General features: G+C 44.2%; 1 protein-coding gene across 1 annotated transcript; it reads right to left on the bottom strand.

Moving 5' to 3' along the window:
• Nucleotides 1–9,875: 9,875 nt before the first annotated feature.
• On the bottom strand, nucleotides 9,876–20,400 carry LOC120837937 (venom serine carboxypeptidase). The gene is made up of 4 exons (XM_042293875.1): nucleotides 20,260–20,400; nucleotides 16,635–16,857; nucleotides 15,647–15,974; nucleotides 9,876–11,220 (listed from the first exon to the last, which is right to left on the bottom strand). Exons 1-4 carry the CDS (start codon nucleotides 20,325–20,327, stop codon nucleotides 10,427–10,429), a joined length of 1,413 nt encoding a protein of 470 aa, XP_042149809.1. The 5' UTR covers nucleotides 20,328–20,400; the 3' UTR covers nucleotides 9,876–10,426.
• Nucleotides 20,401–21,035: the final 635 nt, after the last annotated feature.

The following is a 21,035-nucleotide window of genomic DNA, read 5'->3' on the forward strand; positions in this document are numbered from 1 at the left end:
AATTGGTAATATGCAGAAAAAAAAATTTAATGTTGTGTAAAAATTTGTTGTTTAGATATTTTATATCAAACGTAGCACTTTTTTGTACTTTGAGTCATCGTACTTCAAGTGCCGCTGAGGAAATAATTACACTATGATAAAATATTTTATAAAATTTAGATCTACAATGGTTGCCCAAGAGGTGGACGATGGCTTTTTTTCATTTTCAAAGTCATAACGTTCCAGGAGCCCTTCAAACTTACCTGTTTTTGACGCATATCTTTTTGGACATCAAACAGATTTATTGGCATCTAATTACATTTATTGTTTGGAAGAGACATACATTGCGATGTATTATATTTTCACAATGATCTTGCTTTGGTTTCATAATAGGTGTAGAGCTTAGCTAATTTTAAAAACAATTAAAAACTGTTTGGGTGTTTTGTTGCGCCACCTGGCGGATGGCAGACAAAGTGCTGATTTCTAGTGTTCGAAAAATTTCCGAGGGCGGCGTTGGCGTCTGTATCATCATCAATCGCCGTGTCTTTTTACCTTCACATGTAAAAAATATATTGGATGATTTACTATCGATAAATGAATGGTTTAAGTACTGGGTCAGGCTAATAAATTTAAGACAAATAATTACACACGCGTAGCGTGATATAATGTGTTAATTATTCGATATGATTGAAATCAATAAACAATAAAGACGAAGAGGAAAATAACACACCCGAGTTCACTTCATGCCTAGAGTCACTGAATGAGCTTTAAAGTATCGGCACTCCGTTCCCCAAAATTAATTTGGGCGCCGCCATTTTGGGTCCTGTTCAGTGCAAACGCAACTGCCGATCGTCATGATCCAAAAGCACGACTTCCTCAGCATTAGATGCGGTGCTAGGAAGCTGATGCAATATTGCAATGCTCTGTCGCGGGTTGTTTAAACATTTGTGGGGGACGGAAAAGCGTTTCCTGTGATTTTAAATAAAGCTTCAGGTAACTGGCAACCATGATTTTAAGCCACTATATGGCCAAGTGTCGTTACTCTGAACCGTAGCTATACTTCGTTTCACCTTATCTGCGAGCGAGGCTAAAGCTAGAAGCGCGAGACCAGCGCTTTTTGCGTTTCTCCCCAGCTCGCGCGCTCGAGCAAAGCCTGAACGCACGGAGCTTTCGTGCTCGCGCTTCCAGCTTGGCCTTCGCTCGCACATAAGGGCTATGTTCCAAATCTTACCCGAGTTATCCCGAGTAACCTGTCTCCTACGTCAGCAGGTAATACCACGTGACATCGCGAGTAAACGATCCGCGACTCGATTTTGGAACGGCCAGGATAATCACCTGGATACTACGCGGATTGGCTTCGTCTTGGGCGACGGCAAAAAGAAAACACAGCAGCGATGGCCGAAAATAGCAGACGATCCTTTCTCCTGCGATCATGGAGAAAGCACCCGAAGAACGGTAATGTTAATGACGACGCGGTGTTTTTTGAGGTGGATCCACCAGCTCCTTTTACTCACCTTCGTTTTGAGCTTATATTGAGATCAAAATTACTTACTCCTTACAGCTAGACATAAAAAAATGTGTTTTTATTAATCAGCGCGATCGCTGCAATTCTAGCCACGGTGCCCTAAACGCATATATTCCACGCCGATTATGTTTTGCAGGAATATATTCCACACGGTGTAGCGGTACAGCGCGAGGGTGCTTTCTCCAGAATGATATGAAACTCACGTTCGCTTTGACGCGAATGTGATTACAGTGAAATTTTCGAAGCATTCACTGCTTTACAAACCTTATCCTCTCGTTACACACACTCTGAAGGAAACAAAAATACTACATTATCATGTACCGAGTTCAAACATTTTCGGCCTTGAACGTGAGAATACGGCATTCCCCCAACGCCGAGGACGAGGATGCGGAGAAGCTCCTGTTTACGCTCGCACTCAGATAAATAACAAGTACACGTTCCCGGGGAACGTGGGCGGTGTGGATGTAATGCAGTCAATTCCTGCGTTGACAACAGCAAATCGCAATAACCACACATGCTGCACCTAATTCTTCGTCATTTCGAACGTCCGCCACCAAAACCAACGAAGCAAGCGAGCTTTGACGGCTGTCGGCGCAGAAAGCAGACGACGAACAGATCACGTGACGTATTTACTCGATTTGATCCGACTTTACCCCCCGATCGAGGAGGGTAGCGCGAGTAATTACTCCGGAGTAAACAACCCGCTTCTGGAACGCGAGTTCTGACGTCATCGAGTAAGCTCGAGTAAGTTTTGGAACGCCACGGTACGAAACTTTTACTCCGGAGTCGGATCGAGTAAATTTTGGAACACAGCCAAGGTGAAACGAAGTATAATTTACTGGCACAAGCGGGAACAATGAAGAAGAGGCAGGTGTCAAAAGGTAGTGGCTTGTGGAATCCACGGGGCTTACGTCTTGGCCCCTCCAGGTATTACAAGCCTCATGAACAAGAGCATGAATAGTGTCATTAAATAAGCTACGCGTCAGAGTAGCGACACTTGGCCATATTGTGGCTTAAAATCATGGTTGCCAGTTATTTGAAGCTTCATCTGAAATCACAAGAAACGCTTTTCCGTCCTCCACTTTAAACAGTGTGCGACAAAGCGAAGCAACATTACATGAGCTTCCTAACACCGAATCTAATGCTGAGGATGTCGCACTTTTGAATCATGACGATAGGCAGTTGCGCCTGCTCTGCACAAGCACCAAAATGGCGGCCTTCACAACACTGTCGGGGAAGAGAGTGCCGATACTCTCAGCGCAGCTAATTTATTTGCTCTAGTTCCCGCGAAACTCCTTTCCCCTGACTCAAACTGAAAGGAAATATGAATAATACACCAGCATTATAGCTTATTTAGTTATAACCAACTACACATAATGAGAGGAGGAAGCGGCCGGGTAGGAGAAACGCGGGTTTTATGTGCGACCGTTCTAACCGTCTCAAAAGAGAGAACGCGCGAGCTTGCGCTGGTTTAAAAAAAAAGGCATCCAAAGAAAAGAGGCGGCACGCTGTGCTCTTTGTTATTATGCGTCTAATTGCAAATTGTTGTGTGTATGTTTATACAGCCGGAAGTTAGTCCGCCTCAGTGGGCGTCTGACTCTCAGCTGTAGATGAGCAATTTAGCCAGTGCGGTACAACCGCAAACCTGGTGTCTTCAACGTGCACCACGCAGTAGTGATACACAACCGCACGCCGGTAGGATGCTCTTCCAGATCGAAACGGGCAGGGGCGGGGTGGCTTCTGCAGCGCGAGCTTTCGCTCCAAGTGCTCCGAGCTGGTGTGCGCTAGACCATGCACTTGGCCACCGACCCCCCCCCCCGCTTGTGCGTCTAATTTATATACAGGTATAAGTATTTACAGATCGACGATGGACGTCGATCGTCTCGAGGTAATGTAACATAATAACATTATATAAATAATAAACTTGTTGAAGAACTCAACGACTCAATTTTTTAATTCTTGGATTGTAATATGGCGGTAGCCTATTGTACTTGCTGTTGGTGAAGAGCAATATGAGGTGACGAGGTAATGATTAAATGATGAGGCTCCATAAGGACGACGACATTAGTGAGTGTCGAACCACAACGTACAGTGCCATACTTGTTTCAAGTATCGTGTACCCAAAGACTTTCTTCACCCGCAACAGAATATGGTAGAATCAATGAGAATGCTACTTTACAACTGTACGTGGAACAGGAAAACTGCACTGTGCAGAAGTGCTGCTTATTCGTTAATAGGAGGGACGGATTTCTAGCAGCATTCCCTGATTGATTACTTAGAACAAATGGCCTCATTGACGTAAAGTGTCCCCGTTACAAAGGATTCTTGAAGCATACTTAAACCGCAAAGGAGTATGAGGCGAAAAATAAGCAAAAGGAGCCTGGTGTGAAAGGTACAAATCACCACCATAGCTTCTACTATCAAGTACAAGGGCAGTTACACAATACACAAAGAGAGTTTTGTGATTTAGTTATATTTACACTCAAGGGCGTTGATATCCAACGTATACAGAGAGATGACACCTTCTGGTCAACCAACATAGAGCCTTTTCTACTCAAGTTTTACATGGAAGGCCCGACTTCCGCTGAAATTCCTTACGTAGACGAGTTGTCCGACCGAATAAACTGCAATTACTCCCGATCTGGGAATTACTCGATCTTCGTTTGTAAACCATAGTATCATGAGATCGAGGGGTGTGGCTCTTCGTCCACGGAATATTTCTTCGGCGGGTGTTTTTACCGTGTAAGAAGAGACCGTCGCCGTGCTGCTGGAACAACAACCTGGCGATTCTTCACTGAACTGCTTCTTCCGTAAGCTTCGAAAGGGCTTTTTTTTTTGTTTCGCACACCATCTGTTCCGCATGCCCGTTAGTTGCAGGATGGTATGGTGCACTAATGTGATGCCTGATGCCGGTTTTTTTCTTCAAAAACTTGTTTATTTTGTTTGAAGCAAGATTTGGCGCGTTATCAGAGAAAAGTATTTTCGGTAGGGCAAAAGTAGGTAAAAGAGACCGTAGAACGTCAATGACATGTTTGGACGTCGTGGCAGGCATCGCGTAAACTTCCAGCCACTTAGAGTACGCATCGCCCATGACTCTGCAGATGCGGATACGTTTCGCCACCCACCGATTGAATAGTGGATCGTTTTCAGTTACTGTTCATGATGGCGTTGGACTCAAGAAGACTTCGAGTCTTTCCAGAAAGTTAACCTAGGTGCCAGGACTTTTGTCGAAAGCGGTAAGTGTTCGAAACGTCGACAACGTCGGTAGCCACGTGTTGTGCTTGACACTGGACACTTAGCATTCGCTGAGACGAAAGTTGCTTCTTCGTCTGCCACGAGTCGTCCGATATCAGGTCGTCACCGCAACACCATTTCACGACAAAAACGCATGTCCATAGTTAGCAAGCAATCACGTGAACTTATAAATTCCTGAACGCTCATAACTTGCCGTCGCTAAACGCCATTCATTCATAGCGTCATCATTGCAAATAAACGCCTCCCTATTTCTTCTAATGGTTTTCATAATATTCCTCCTAAGCTGTACTTACAACATTATGTGTGTCGGTACTTCCGAAAATATTGCAACGGCGTTTGTTTTCTGGGAACCCCCCCCCCCCCTCCCCCCCTGTGATGTAACAACCTTTACAACATCTTCCGAATCCCATGAAACACAATATATCGTGACGTTATTTTAGTCGTCATTAAAATGGTGAGGTAAGTACCGTAAATCGCGAAGCCGTTCACTAGACGTCCGCTTCCACGGTGTCATGGAAGATTGAGTCTACTGAGCGTGCATTCCAGCAGAAGAAATTTTCATTGATAGAATATTGACACGTCAATCAACATATGATTCCTTCTTGGTAAGATTTATTGCGAAAGCCCGTTACAACCGCCGAACACCATCTTCCTATACCAGAGAACAATTTATACCCAGCCTGACATTCTCAGATACATCCGTTTGATGGGCCACGATATACTTGAGCTATACTTCGTTTCAGCTTCGGTCCAGACGCAGCCGATGCTACAAGCGCGAGCATGTGGCCCAGAACAGTGTTTGCACTGCACGAGCGCGCGTGCTTGGCAGTGATGCTGAAAGCCCGGAGCTCGCGCTTGTAGCTTTGGCTGCGTCTGGACCGAAGCTGAAACTAAGTATAGCTGAGCACAGCTGGCAGCGGCGCGAGCAAGGCCACGAGGGGAACGTGATGGTGCTCGAGCCAGCCCACTGTTAACCAATGTTTCGGCCACCCCACGGGTACGTGTCGCCATCTATTGGTTGAACTAACGCCTTGTTCAAGATGGCTGCCGTGGGACCGCAGCCTTAAGCATGTTTGCACGTCACAGGTTTCCCAAAGACCACACTCGGCGTGCCGCGTGGGAGCGTGCGCTCGGCGGGGGAATGGTTGGTCGCCTAATACTTACGTTCTTTGTTCGGTATACTTCGATGATGACTGCTTTGATGCAAGCGGTCAAATGAGAAGACTTTGACTGGGTAGCAGTCCGTCTGTGCTCCTTGCATTTCCAGCATACCTGCGGAAAGCAGTGAGTATCGTAGCGATTGTGAACGCTTATTTTGTATTTTAGTGACTTGCATCTAAAACACGAGACGGTGCACCTATAACAGACGTGCATTTGCAGAACAAGTACTATAAACGACTTTATTTTCGCGAGCTTGATATTTCTCTAATTTCTCGAAGTGCTGGTTTCGGCGATAGTTCACGTGCATAATTTTCGCGAACGTAAGAGATATGCCGTGTATTCATTGCGAAACCCTCAAATAGGCTGAATACAACTGGATAGCGAGTTGCTGCCAAGATAAAGCAGTTTGCATCGGTTTATTTGAGTGTTTTATAACTGTTCTGTGAAAAAAAAAATTCAGTACTTTTTCACTGATTTTGCCTCTGTCAGCAGCCTGCCGGGGAGCAATGACTCTTTCAGCTTAGTTAATTTACTGTATTCAACTCATCATCGTGAGCGTTATGTTTTTTGTAAGAGCTGTAACTCCCCCCCCCCCCCCCCCCCCCCCCCCCCCCCCGCGAAAAAAATTCCTGGCTACGGCACTGGTTAGTGTATAGGTCGCATGAAGTCGAGGAAGAATTAAAAAAGTTCTTATCCATTCCCAAGTCGGTAGATGCACGCAAATTACTCGCATCGTTTCATAGAGTTATCTCAAAACTCTCCGGGTCTGGTCAAGATTAGCTCGCACCATGACACAAATCAAACCAATAGGAAGACAGACTCGTTCCAATTATGCCGATGGGATCATCTATGCTTATTGCCTTCAGGTAACTCAAATCATGGAAGTGTAATGCCGCAGACGAGCTAGTCGAAGTTCAGTTGGTGTACTGAGCGTTGCAACTGGGTCAAAATAACTGGTGGGATATAAGACAGAAAAAAAATATATAAACCAACGCACTGTCTCCTAACAAGCAGACACGAAGTCTGGGCAAACGCGCAGTTCCAACGCGATGTGCAGGGCACTGCGTGCGAGCAGGAAACAGATTCGCGTAAAGCGTCTGTGCATGCGCCCTGCCAATGTGGAGCGCAAGTTCGTCTGCCTCTTTTGGAGCGGTTGTGGTGACGTCAGAACGCCGAGCTCCGATTGGCTCCGATGGAAGGGTAGTGAAGAGCCAATCAGGGCACGGCTTTCTGACGTCCTCCCCACGACCACTCCAAAAGAAGCAAGCGAACTTGCGCTCCGTATAGCACTGCCACCGCAGCGGTGTATATATCAGTGTTGGACAAGATACTCGACTGTATTATTTAAGATAGGTTACTACATACCGTTTTCCTGAAGTATTTGGAGTGCTATACTCAAGTTACTCTTTTTTGCAAAGTGTCTCGAGTGGAGTACGAATACTTAGAAATGTAATTCAATTCTTTTCGAAGATACTTTCGCATTGCGTAATTTGTATTTGACTTCAGTGACACCGGAATACTTTATTTTCAAGCAACAGAAGCAAACAAAACAAAATTGCAGTGAAATGTTATGCGGGCCCAGTGGAAAGGGGTAGCATCCCGGGTGCATGTTACAAGGTAAAAGATTTTATAAGACAAATGAACAAAAAGAGGTCATTCTATCTAGTCACACAGCTAAAAATCACATCTTCTAGTGGTTTTTGAATTCACACATTGGACGCACCGCTTCACTAAGCGCCGTAGTCGCTACCATCTTGAGTTTTATATTTGCAAAAGAATGAATAGGGATAACAGGAATGACCCAAATATAGTAGGCACGGCACTCGCCGCGCCTTTTTCAGGTACCCAGAGCTGCATTCAGATCTGACTGAATTTCAAAAAGAAAGGTAGAAGGGGGACGCAGGGAAGGGCTGATGGCTTTCTCGCGCCATTCGACTTGTTTATTCTTTTCGCCATACTATGTTCTTTTGTCTGCATTTTGAGAGCTCATCCTGCTCGTAGCTTCTTTCCTACCTTGGTGTTAAAATCTCTGTCCTTGTGAAGGGTCGGGTTATCACGGTTTTCAAACAGACAGTCCCCAAAAGTAACTGACGTTCGTATTTTAGTAAAATCAAACATCAAATAACAAAAAAAAAAAAGCTCAGTTTTTTTCTTTTTTTCTTTCGTCTTTTTTTTTTTTCGCATCTCCTTTTGTTTTCATTTTGAGTCTGCATTTTCCGTCTTGGCTTGTTTCCTGCAGTGTTCGGCCGTTTCCGCTTCAAGTTTGTGATCGGTTTAATGACTCTGCGCTTGGGTGTTTCCGTAAAATATTCCCGCGACACGTTGTTTCTTCAAATATTGAAAAATGTATTTGAGATAATGAATGCGATATACTGAGAAGTGTAGTCAAGATAGAGTAGTAAATACTCTAGATCAAATGCATTTGCAAGATACCAAATTACAAACCTGATTGAAATGCAGTATCTTGAGTAGAGTATTTGAGATAGGCACAGGTCTGGAATGTATATAGGGTGTTTGATTTTAATTCGAACAAACATACATACAGGGTGTTTTGTTTTAAGCTTAACAGATTTCTTTAAAAAAAAAAGCTGCGAAAGCCACACTTATGCGGTTTGTTCGGGTGAGTTATTCGGTCAGGGGGACATAGTATATGGGGCTAATCACAACAATCAGTCGGCAAATTAACTAAAATTTGTTAATTAACTTTTTAATTAGGGAATATAGACCTATAGTTCCGATTAAGAACTTGCTGGGCGTTATCGAAAACCACTAAATCAGTCGTTTTCAGAAAGACTTTGAGCGTTTGAGAAGCGTAGTAGTGCACTAAAGTTATCACTCGTAGAGCAGGTACAAGGCTAGCGCCTGCTGTAAGGCGCCGGCGTGATTTTTCCGTCTCTTATCTAGCCTCAGCCTTGTACCTGCTCCACGAGTGGTAACTTTAGCGCACTGCAGCGCTTCTCACGCACTCAAAGTCTTTCTGAAAATTACTGATTTAGGGGGTTTGGACGTCGCTCAGCAAATTTCTAATTGGAACCATATGTCTAATTTCACTAATTAAAAAGTTAATTAACAAAATTTTAATTAATTATCCGACTGATCGTAATGAATATGCCCTATACTATGTCCCCCTGGCCGTGTAACTGACCTGAACAGACCGCATAAGTGTAGATTTCCCAGCTTTTTTTTTAAGCAAATCTGTTAAGCTTAAGAAACACCCTATATATATATACAGGGTGCTTCACAAAACGTGGACAAGTTCGACATTGCGAAAACTATTGTCGCAACAAAAAAGGCTTTTGTCGGTTTGGTCCTGGGCCAGGGGCCTATTTAGAAAAATTATTAAAGTCCGGGATAATTAGATTGTAATTATTTTTGAGTAATTAACTTTTTTTAAATTTTGTTTAATGGCATGGTTTCAATTAGAAAATTGCTCAGCACCATCAAAAAGCATTAAATCAACAAATTGCAGAACAATAGAAGGCACGCGAAGCATTTAACGGCTTCCTAAAAAAACGCACAAATTCGACGGGTTTTTAAGTTTCGGTCTGCTATCGGAGCGCATCTCGGCCCCGGTGGCGCCGCGCCCCGTGGAGAGAAAGTGCAACCAACCTCTGCTGCGTTGTCATCGCGCAACGCAGCAGAGGCTGGTTGCTCTAATGTGACATGCGGAATCGCCGGATGCCAGATTATTCACGCGAAGTTTTGTGGTGTAACGAGCTTGGGTAATTTCGCTGAGGCCGCTCAAGTAGTCAGACATTACCAGGAGACGTAGAATCAACAATTCGAACGCGAAAAAGGACAGGGGAACTCACTTTCACGCCGACAACATCGCATTTCAATGGTTTGTTTGTGGGCGATGGTGAGCTTCTTGCACACACTCCAACGCGCATGCGCGGCGCCGGTGATGTCCGATAGGGGCGCTCCGGTTTGTTTGTAGACATGAGTTGGTGTATACTCGACAGTTGAAAAGTCATGGGCCATTTATTACCTCAAGAATAAAGAAGACTATAAATGTTGCTTTTTTCTTTTTTTTTTTCGTGAATATTATACATAAAATAATTTCTTTAGGTGTGGGGAATTTATCTCCTAGTTAAATGTACCGCTAAGAATTTTCTGCCTCAAGCGGGATGTTGTCGTTTAGTCGCACTGCACACCAGCACCATTTTCCGCACCCTTAATTTATGCACCCTTCTACAAGTAGTGGATAGGCATTATGCACCATCACGTTACAATATATATTAATCGGCTTAAAGGTGTTTTAACGTGAATATTCATGAAACGCCCTTTAAATATGCAGTGTGAAAAAAATATCAGTTAAGAATATCTCAGGTGGCTCTCAAGATGACAGCGCATACTTCCGGAACGAGCGTAGCCTTCAAGATATTAGGCACATTTCCGAAGTGTTGACTCAGCACAAGTATCCCGAGGGCATTATTCCTTATCAAGTTTATAACACTTGGTTTCTGTACTATACAAGCTTTAACAGATTTAGTGATCGGAAGTTGGTCACGGGTCAAAGGCCTCTCCTCGAACAAACCTCGTAATCATGTCCAAGGCCACCTCCGGTTGATCGTAAGGAACGAAGTGGCCTGCATTTCTCACTAAAACCTCGGTAAACTGTCCAACCTGTCTGACAAAGCCAGCGACGTCTTGCCCATTAGGAGACAGCCAAATCTGCCTTGGCACATTGCTGAATGCCTCAGCGCCCGACCATGAGACGGTCGAGATCATGTTCACTGTAAGTGGGTACGGTACGATGATGTCCAGTTGACCGTTGTAGATCAACACCTTGTACTCTTCCATAAGAGCAGCGAGCCAGAGCTTCACAGATTTCGCTAGATCGACAAAAAGATTCGTCACTACCATCTTTGATTCCTCGCTAAAAGTAAGATTCCCAACGTGGATCGCATCTCGAACGACAGGCGTTTGCACAAACTCGACGAAGTTGTTCCAGTCCTTGGGCATCTTGGCTTGCAAGAAATTGAAGTAGTTGTCGAAACCCGTAACGTTTCTAAAGTAGCACGTAGAATTGGCGCCACATATAAGAATAGAATTGAATGTTTTGACAGCGTCGGCGTAGCGCTCGTTTTGGATGAAGCGCTTGACTTCGTCGCACCGCTGTCGAAGTACTACGGCTTGGTTGCGGTCCACAAGGCCTATCTGGTAGAGGTAGTCCGCATAGTCCAGCATGGATTCCGGGTCCACCAAACCATTGCCGATTGCGATGCCCTTGAGGTTGAATTGGACTCTCGGCTGCACGGCCGTGTGGATAGCGTATGCAACGGCCGGGACGTATTTGCCTGTGTTCAATGGGAGCAATAAAGGAGAGTTAAACAAATCAATAACTGACACCAAAGCGCGAAAGTTGGCCTTCTAACTTGTAATTTGACAATTTATAATTGATAAGTGTATATGAAGATAATTGTGTTCTAGATTATTAATTTAAATTATTGATAGTGTTAATCAGTCTTCCCGTTTTCACGGGAGAAAAAGATGAGTTGTAAGCATACAAAACGTGCACATGTGATATGACTAGGTACACACCTATAAACAACGTCATTCGATAAATCACAAACGATTCATACATCAGAAATAAGAATTAAACAACCCTTAATTGTATATTTTACAACGAAAGAGCATTCTTTTTCGCGTTATTTGAGAAAATATTAAAAAAATGAAATTAAATGCACTCCGAAAATATTTTGTAAAAAACTACGCCCCCCCCCCCAAAAAAAAAAAAAAAAAAAGTATAATACAAAGCTACTACCGTAATCTATAATATGCAGGAATGCCAGGCTTCTATTAAAACACAGTACATGTGATATGGTTGACGAATTGAGCAAGCTGGTCTGAAACCGTCAAGGCATTTCCAATCTATCACAGCCTGGTGGAGGTTCGCCCAGTTTGAAGTCGTTCTGGGAAAAAATAATATAGGAAAGTATCCTTGTTTGTTATTTCTCCCATTGGCTGTGCAGTGTGAGATTTCCTGTGAGGCCTGTATTGATCGGGCAATTAATGCGTGAGTGCCTTTGTACTACATATATATATTTATTCAATAACAAAGGAAACATTTAGCCTAGCAATCTTTTACCGGCACGAGGGAAGGTAAAGACAATTCGGCAAGCATACGCGTGATTTTGAAAGAAACTGTTCTGTTCCACCTAGCAAAAATGACTTTTTTTACACTTTTCAAGTTTTTAGTATCTTTAATGGTTCCTATTGAAATGATCTATACTCAATGGTTCGTCGCTTTCACATTTTATAACTAATTTCTCTTGCTTCAACAGGAGGCGGCCTAATGTTGCGCGTTAGAATCAGAAGTATTTCATTACGATCTAGCATAGATTATAAGCGCGTCTAGCTAAACTGAAGTGACGCCTAAGTATTTCAGCGGTGAACTTCACCTCAAGTAGAATCTTCAAATTCGTGGGCACATATGACAATTTGCTGATCGTTATAATACTGGTATATTGCAATTTATTTTAATTTTTCATCCTCCGCCTTTTCCCAGTAATCTTTAGAGATAAGTTTAGTTATGATAATTAAAAACACTTGATTATCTTTGGTACAATTTTAAGCATCACGAATTTCTATAAAAATTAGGCTATTTCATGCCCGTATTACCTAAAAAGACGCCTTTGAAGTTGTGAACTTCAGACCACGCTTCTCCGCGGGAGCGGGAGAGGGAAGTAAAAGAGAAGGAAAAACATGACGTCACGAAAGGTGCTTCACGCGTGCCCCTCGGCTCGCACGACGCTGGCTCGCAGAGCCAGCGTTGAGCTAGTTGGTGATTCGTGCTTCTGAACGATGCCAGATGAACGTAGGAAGATAAACGAAAAGAGAGAGAGAGAGAGAAAGAGATAAAGAAAAGAGGAGATACACACTGATGGACTAGCAACGATTTGCTGAAGATATTTTACACTCATTAGTTTCATATCTCGGAACTAATGGTGTGAAAAAAGACGAGGTTTATCTTATAGGAAATACTTCCTATACTTTGTTTCACCCTAAGTTCGAGCGTGGCCGATGTTATGAGCCGAACGGCCAATCAAACAGTGCAAGAAGCGCCACGTCATGGCGTACTCTCTACGCTCAATAGGTTGAGCCGGCGGAGGAGCACGCATAGAAAGACGGCGAACACAGCCTGGTCCTAACAACTGCGGAGAGCACGCCATGACGTTGTGCCTTTTTTGCTGTTTGATTGGCCCTTCGGCTCATAATATCGACCGCGCTCGGACCTAAGCTGAAACCAAGTATAGTCCAGGGTCTCTAAACTCGTCAAACAAAGAGTAGGGGACGAAGTTCACGGAGCGCACCGATTGGACTATGTCGACGATGACTTAGCGCTTTTGTCGCCGGCGTCCAATCGGCGCGCTCTTCGAACTTTCGGCTCCAACTTTTTGCTTGACGAGTTTAGGGCCCCAGGGGCCCTAAACTCGTCGAACACAAAGTTGGAGCCCAAAGTTCGCGGAGCGCGCCGATTGGACGCCGCCGAAAAAAGCGCCAAGTCATCGTCGGGATCGTCCAATCGGTGCGTTCCGTGAACTTCGGCCCAAACTTTGTGTTCGACGAGTTTAGCACCCCAGGGGCCTTAAACTCGTGAAACACAAAGTTGGAGCCGAAGTTGGCAAAGTGCGCCGATTGGACAACCACGACGATGACTTGGCGCTTTTCTCGTCGACGTCCCATCGCTGCGCTCCGCGAACTTTCGGCTACAACTTTCTGTTTGACGAGTTTAGGGCTCCAGGGCCTCTAAACTCGTCAAACAGAAAGTTAGGGCCGAAGTTGAAGGAGCGCACCGATTGGACTATCACGACGATGACTTCGCACTTTTTTCGTTGACGTCCAATCGCCGCGCTCCGCCAACTTTTGGCTCCAACTTTGTGTTTGACGAGTTTAGGGCCCCTGGGTTCCTAAACTCGTCAAACACGAAGTTGTAACCGAAAGTTCGCGGAGCGTGCCGATTGGACGTCGGCGAAAAAATCGCGAAGTCATGGTCGTGATTGTCCAATCGGCGCGCTCCGTCAACTTCGGTTCCAACTTTGTATTTGACGAGTTTGGGGCCCCTGCAGGTCCGAGCATCTTTCTACAGAGAAGGCAAACATCACAGCGAATCGAGGAGCTTACCCGAAGCGGAGACGAAACAAGGTAAGGATTGCGTTTGACCGTTGTTGGAAAGGGGGAATTAGAATCGCCTCTGGTCATTTTATGACGTCATGTCTCGACGAACCAATGACATTCGACGGCAACAAACGGCTGCATGTTTTTTTTTTTTTTATTTTCCTTTTTTTAACGTTTAGTAGGGAGATTGGTGGCCGAGTGAGCTAGCGTACCCCAGGGGCCTTGGCGAAAAGGTCGGCGAGAAATCCGGCGGTTGTGATTGGTCAACGCCTCACTTGACCTTGGCGCCGGCCAATCATAGCCGCAAGATTTTAGCTGACTTTTTCGTCAAATCTCCAGAGTAGTCCCCAGCTCTTAGCACATGAAGCGAAAGCTCGCTCTGCAAAACCCAGGGCATATCCATGCAGAGATGCGGGGCTCAATCCCCACCGCTGCCCGTTTCGATCTGGATGTGCACCGTGGCGGCGTGCGGCCGCGTATCACCACTGCGTGGTGCATGTTAAAGACCTTAGGATAGCGATTGTACTGCATTGGCTAAATTGACCATCTAAAGCTGAGAGACAAGTCGCCCGTTGAGGCAGACTAACTTCAGGCTGTATAAACATGCATACAACACAATGTAATTTTAATGCTTTAACATTAAACGCTCGTTTTCAAGAAAACTCGCATATTATCAGTCTGTAGGTCTGTTCGCCAGCGCCATGCATGAAGTCGCGAGGAGAGTGGGGTGGTGAGGAGGTGTTTATAGCAGCAAGGTAGTGCGCAGTCTTTCATTACCTTAAGGTGTTTACAGATTTAATGTTTCGCCACGGCGGTGGGGAGAGAGAAAGAGGATGGCGCGTGCTAACTTCAGCGCTTCGAACCAATACGAGCGTCGCACAGCTGGTGCGGAGCCAGAGACGAACAGGCGCCGCACCGCTTTGAATCGCGGTCCAGCTCAGTTGCCGCTCCGGCGATGTATGTGGCTCTTTCCACGAGGAATGGGTCATATACAATTCGAAAGGTGTCATAAAGGAATGGAAAGGGGTAATAAACGACAGGACAGCGGTGATAAACGAATGCAAGGGGTCTTAAACGAATGGAGAAAGGTGAAAAGTGGGTGAGAAAGAACCAATGCCAGCGCTTTTTCATCGAACAAATCCCATTGATCGTCGAAGATTATTTTTTTTTTCACATTTAGTGTCGTTTTGAGGACAAATGGGGGTGGTATTTAGGTTCTCCAGGAAAAACTGCGCCAGAGAGAGCATTAACTTATTTAGGAAAAGAACGTCTCAGCTTCCCTTTATTTCAGCCAACATGTCTCTTAAGAGCGATTAAAATGGTACCACTTGAATTTCCGTTCGGTGCGCAGTGTTTGAGGGAAACATGTAGCCGAGGATCGGTGAAACAGCCTTCTGAAGTTCAGTGTTTGTTTTATGATGCAATATCGAATTGAATTGCTTGCTATATGATAGAACTTTTCAGCCAACAACCGACTAGTAACCCATCTGAAATGTGTAATTAGAACGCTCTAGGGCCGATTAGGCAGCATGTTACTTGCTCTGAATTTTATTTCTGCGTGAGTTCTGTACCATTGACTTTATTCGCTAGGGTACAACATCTTACCGGCATATGATTCTCCGATGAGGTAGAAGTCGTTGCCGGCAAGCTCGTGGAAGAGTGTGAAGAACTGCTGCAGGGCTTCGAGCATGTCCCGGCCTACGTCCGTCTGGTTCCTCGCGTAGCCACGGTCTCCCGTAAAACTGAATCCCGTGCCCACTGGGCTGTCGACGTAAAGCATCGAGAAGCGACTGGTCCAGGTGAACTCTCGAAGTTTAGGAATGCCACCATCGGCGACAACGAACGGACCATGTTCGGAGAAGATGCCAACCATACACGAACTTCCGGGACCACCTTGAAGCCAAAGGATTACGGGCGCACTGTCTGGGTTTTCCTGCAAGGACAACGAAGCCATTCTCCTGACAATAAAAGAACGGACCTCGAACCTTACTTGGCAGGAAACGAATGTAAGTAAAGGATTGAAATGAGCTCTACCAATGAACAAGTAATCTTCCAGACAGATAATACTGTGGAATTCTAGTGACATGTAAAACACAAAGGAAACGTCGCGGACACCTCCGGCTGTTGCAGCAATTAACACTGAGGTAAGGGGAGAAAGTACAGCACATACACTTTTGTGGCATTGGCTCTTTGAATACGTTTTCAAAGTCTAAACGTTCCTGTTTTTTCTTTTTTTTTTTTTGCGTGTGTCAGCAGGTTAAAATGTTATGAGGTATACTGCGCTGTGAAGTTACTCTTATTAACACATAAACACGTAAACTCTCAGACGATGTCGACGGCAGATAATAACAGTACGTACTCATGAAAGCGCAGATTAACAACTGTTTATTTTTCGTCTCTTCTTTTTATCGTCTCATAGTTCACGCGTTTATGTGTTAAGTGTAACTTTGAAGCGCAGTATACTTCATAATGTCTAACCAACTAGCCCAAATCCAAGCATTGTTAGGTTATAACATTTTTCACTAATTGGACTCTGGAATTGTTCTGATTGCGGAATAGGAAAACATTGAGTGCTGGAGGGACAGTCAGGTACCTTTGCTGGAAAGAACCAGAAGAACATGTTGCTGCCCATGTCCCGTTGGACGGTAAGGAACCCTGCATAGCTTAGCACGTCCTCCACGTCTCCCAGGGGTCCGACGCGGCTCAAGGACTTGGCTTCATTTATTCGGCCAGCCTCAATGAGAGGTGTCAGGAACAAGGGCTGGTTACCGGGATTGCCTTGCTGATCTTCAGTGTGGTCAATTGGGCTGGTTGAGCTGAAATTTGGATATGCAGGCTCGCATTAAATAGGTCTAGTAGAGTGGAGGCAAGAACAAACGCTTGTCGTCCGGGAGGGCAATGTTACCGTACGTACACCACAGTCTAAGAAATTTAAAGAGTCTACTTTCCTGCAAAGCCCTTGTGAGAGCCAATCTCTGCAATCTACGGAGAAAACTCGGCGAATGGCGAGGCTGACACTATGTCTAGACCTAAAAACAACAGTGTGCGCGCTGTGGCACTGAGCATGGCGAATTGTCGTGAAAAGTGTCACAGCGTAGACTGTTAACGTGAAATGTTCTTTGGCTAGGTCTTCGGCATTTTGTGAAGCTTAAAAACGAAGCCTGGATAAAAGCGTGGCCGCGAGCCTCGACACTGATTTGTTGACGGGCAGGAGAGGAGGTGTGAGGTGCTCGACGCTGATTTGTTAACGGAGAGGTGAAGTGAACAGAGATGAAGGGAGGAGGAGAGGTAGGTAAGGAGGCGAGATGGGAGAGGAGGAATTGGTTAAAAGTTTCTGGAATATCACCAGGGTTATCATTTCAAGTTTATCGCTTCATGCCACGCGTTCAGTTCTTCGATAAATAGCACCGTTAACGCGTGCGTCTGGCTGAATAGGCTAGATGTGCTGCTACACAGTTAATAAACGTTTGTGAATCTAAAACGTTTGAAGTGTGCAACACAATTAATTGCCTAGCCATTTGCCATAAATTCTTTGCTTTGGGTCTACACGTATTTCCTGCCTCGTCATTCGCCGGGCGTGTTCCACAGATCGAAACGATTGGCCCTTCCGAGTGCTTTGCGGAAAAGTGGACGCTCCAGATTTCTTAAGATTCTAAAGGCTGTTTCACATGCTGCAATTCTCGTCCGCAATCGGTGCGATTTCCAGTAAATGTGAGATTAAAATCGCAGACGCACTGTCGCAGCCGCTCTGCGACAGGTTTCCACCAAGTTGGTATTTTGTCGCAGAGTCGGTGCGATCACTTCATCGTCAACCAGCCGTTCATTAGCCAGCTTTCATCCGGGATAGTTGCGTATTCGAAAATAAATTGAGACAGCTTAAAACTTTTGGTTTAACGCTTATTTAATAAAAAAAATTCTAGTTACATATTGTATTCGTAAAACATTTGTGTTTATTAAGACTTTTTGTTGTATTTTAGGCAAAGCCAAACACGTCACGTCCGTGTCCGAACAGCCAGTCGCGCCGACAGAAATCACACGGTTGTTGGAGCATGTGAAACCAAACATTGTGATCGCACTCGTTGCGTCGGCTGTCGCACCGATTTTTTTCGTAACAGTCGCTGCACGTGAAACAGGCTTAAGAGACATGACAACAGTCATATCGCGCGCAATAAGAAAGTGAATTGACCAACCGCTGAAAACTTGCGATTTTACAATTTTTTCGTTCCTTTCAGACAGTGCTGGTATACCTTTAGCATCATGACCGGTGCCCTTCACGTAGACACCGGTTACTCGGTCAATAATAAAGAAATGACTATGATCGGTATCAGTTCTTAAAAAGCGCGGGGCGCGGCGAGTTGCGGGCATCTCATTACCGCACATCCGCCAATAAAAGTGTGGCATCAACCAGTCACAACGGCGAACAATGATGCGACAGACGTGACGATAATCCGCTACGCTCTGCGTTCTTTAATGGCTGTACGTTTCATTAAAGTGCGTCGCTTGCGGTCGTGCTTCGTAATATTAGGCAGTGTTGGGTAAAGTGCATAAAAAATACTTGAGGTAAAGTACAAAATAAATTAGAGGTTATGCGCTTGAAGTGAAATAGTAAGTATACGCCGGCCGCGATCTACTCGAAGTAATGTACAGGGAGTTCCCGAGAAAAGAGAACCAAGTTTTTTGGCCCATGTAAATCAACTATGCGAATCGCAGAATGCTCAAATTCAGTGAGATTGTGGCGCTAGCAGTTGGGAGAGAACGCTAATCTTTGAGAACGTGACGCAACCTCGGAATCAAACGGTAATTGAGAAAAACGAAGTTTCTCTATGGGCCGACGTCCACGTAATCCTAATATCGTGAAAACAAGAAAGGATGGTGTGGGTGTTTGTAACATTTATTTCAGTGAAAAACAAAATGGTCAGCTAAAAAGAAAACAATCTCCTATTTCTTGCTCACAAGTTTTTTTTCCCACTGAAATAGATGCTACAGACCAGGCATGTACCAGGATTTTGTTTCGAAGGGGGGGGGGGGGGGGGGGGGGGGGGAGAGAGAGAGAGAGAGAGAGGAGGTCCCAGCAAAATTAAAGATTTCGGGAAAAATTAGGAAGGCCCCCCCCCCCCCTGGCTACGTGCCTGCTACAGACGCCCGTGGTCTCATTTCTTGTTATGACGATATATGGCTTAGGGGAACGTCGGCTCATAGAGAAATTTTGTTTTTCCTCTATTAGCTTTTGATCCAAGTAACGTCATATGTTCTCACACTTTCGCGTTCTATCCCAGCCGACCATTCTCACGGAGTTTTAGCTTTCTGCGATGCATACAGTTTACTTACCCGGGCCGAAAAACACGGTTCTCTTTTCTCGTAAACACCCTGTACTATAGATATAAAGTCTACTTTCATAATAAACTAGAAATAGTGTTTAACACATTCTTTCATGATGCCCTTTCACTTCCTTATACAGATCTTCTTCTTTTCTTTTTTTTTCAAGGGCAATCTTTTTTTTTTTTCGTGCAAACTCGAAAATATATAAAGTTTTTTTTTTTTTTTGTGGAAATGGCGGTGAATATTGGAGAAAGCCAAAAGGCCACAATCAACTTACAAGGGACTTATTTGTTGACAAAGCGCAATTTTGTGATACAAATTCAACACGACAAAATTTGGGACATGTATAGTACTTTGAAGTCGGCAGTTGCACTTTCCTCGAAAAGTACCAAAAAAAAAAAAGTAAGTAGAAGAACAGGCTCAGAGAGGGGTGTGCTTCAGATAATAACACGTTTTTTAAGCCTGTCTGGGGAGTAGTATTTTAAGTACAATGTGCTTAAATTACTTCCCAACATAGATAATAGTTTTTTCGGGGTGTCATCCACGCCATTGTTATAATTTTAACTTGACAGAACCTATGTTGCGTGAGAGGAGTAACGAACTACTAATTACGTGAATAAAACAGTTTTTTTTTTTTCATTTGAGGCATGACGCAAATACTTGGAATTTGATTAATCCGATCACTGTATATGACGTACCGAGCCTAGAGAAACTCAATATAATATAATCCCATACATGAACTCCACAACATTCCCGGTTATGTAACTATCCTTTGCTCCTGTATGACATATTGCCCGCCGAAATAACCATACATGACGCTTCTAATTTAAAAAAAAAATTAAGAAAACGCTTTTTAAACATTAGTTTTTATCAATTTAAAACAGAAGCTAACAGCCCACCTGAGAGGTTCCTTTCCTGTGCACGTTTCTTTGACAATGAACATCCATAGGGCTACAATTACCCTCATACTAATATTATTGACGTTTAAGTTCTGTACGAACTAGGTGCCTTATGCTTCTTGTAGGTCAGACAACGACACTGACAATGACCGAAAACCCCCACGTCTTTTCTTTTTTTTCCTCCTCGAATCGCGACGCGCTCTGAACTTCTGCTGACGGTATGTTTGAAGACTGCTCACGTCTTGGAATGTGTATTTACTTTGGTCTCCTATCTGCAGCACTTCAAAAACTCAGCAAGCGAGTGCGTCTGCATCCTACTCAGGCAGAGTCTGAAGGAGTGAACCCTTTTCTGTATCGCAAACTGCATGGAAAGTATACATATGTATATCATTTCTTGGTTTTCCCAGTGAGGTAATTCTGTTTCCACTGTGACTTCGTTCTCTTACGATTGGGGTTATATTGTTTTGTCCGCGTTAAGACTCGATTTTTTTTTTATTTGAATTCTTACTGAAAAGAAGACCGCCTTTTTTTTTTCTCTTTTGGCGCATCGAATGTTGACGTCTTTTCTGTTCTGAATGCACAAATATAAAAGCCGAGAGGCTTGCGGAAGTGCTACCAAAAGCAAAAGTGCTAGCAAGTGTTTGTAGTCATGTGAACCTTCATTAGCCTTGCGATGCGAACATGCAATAAAAATTGTTTGGAGAATGTAGTTTATAATTTGCTCTAAACGGTTAACAAATTTCAATGTACACCTTTCTTTAACTAGAGAATTCAAT

This window comes from Ixodes scapularis, unplaced genomic scaffold (genome assembly GCF_016920785.2).
Source record: "Ixodes scapularis isolate PalLabHiFi unplaced genomic scaffold, ASM1692078v2 PGA_scaffold5__190_contigs__length_132052651, whole genome shotgun sequence".
Taxonomy (NCBI): Eukaryota; Metazoa; Arthropoda; class Arachnida; order Ixodida; family Ixodidae; genus Ixodes; species Ixodes scapularis.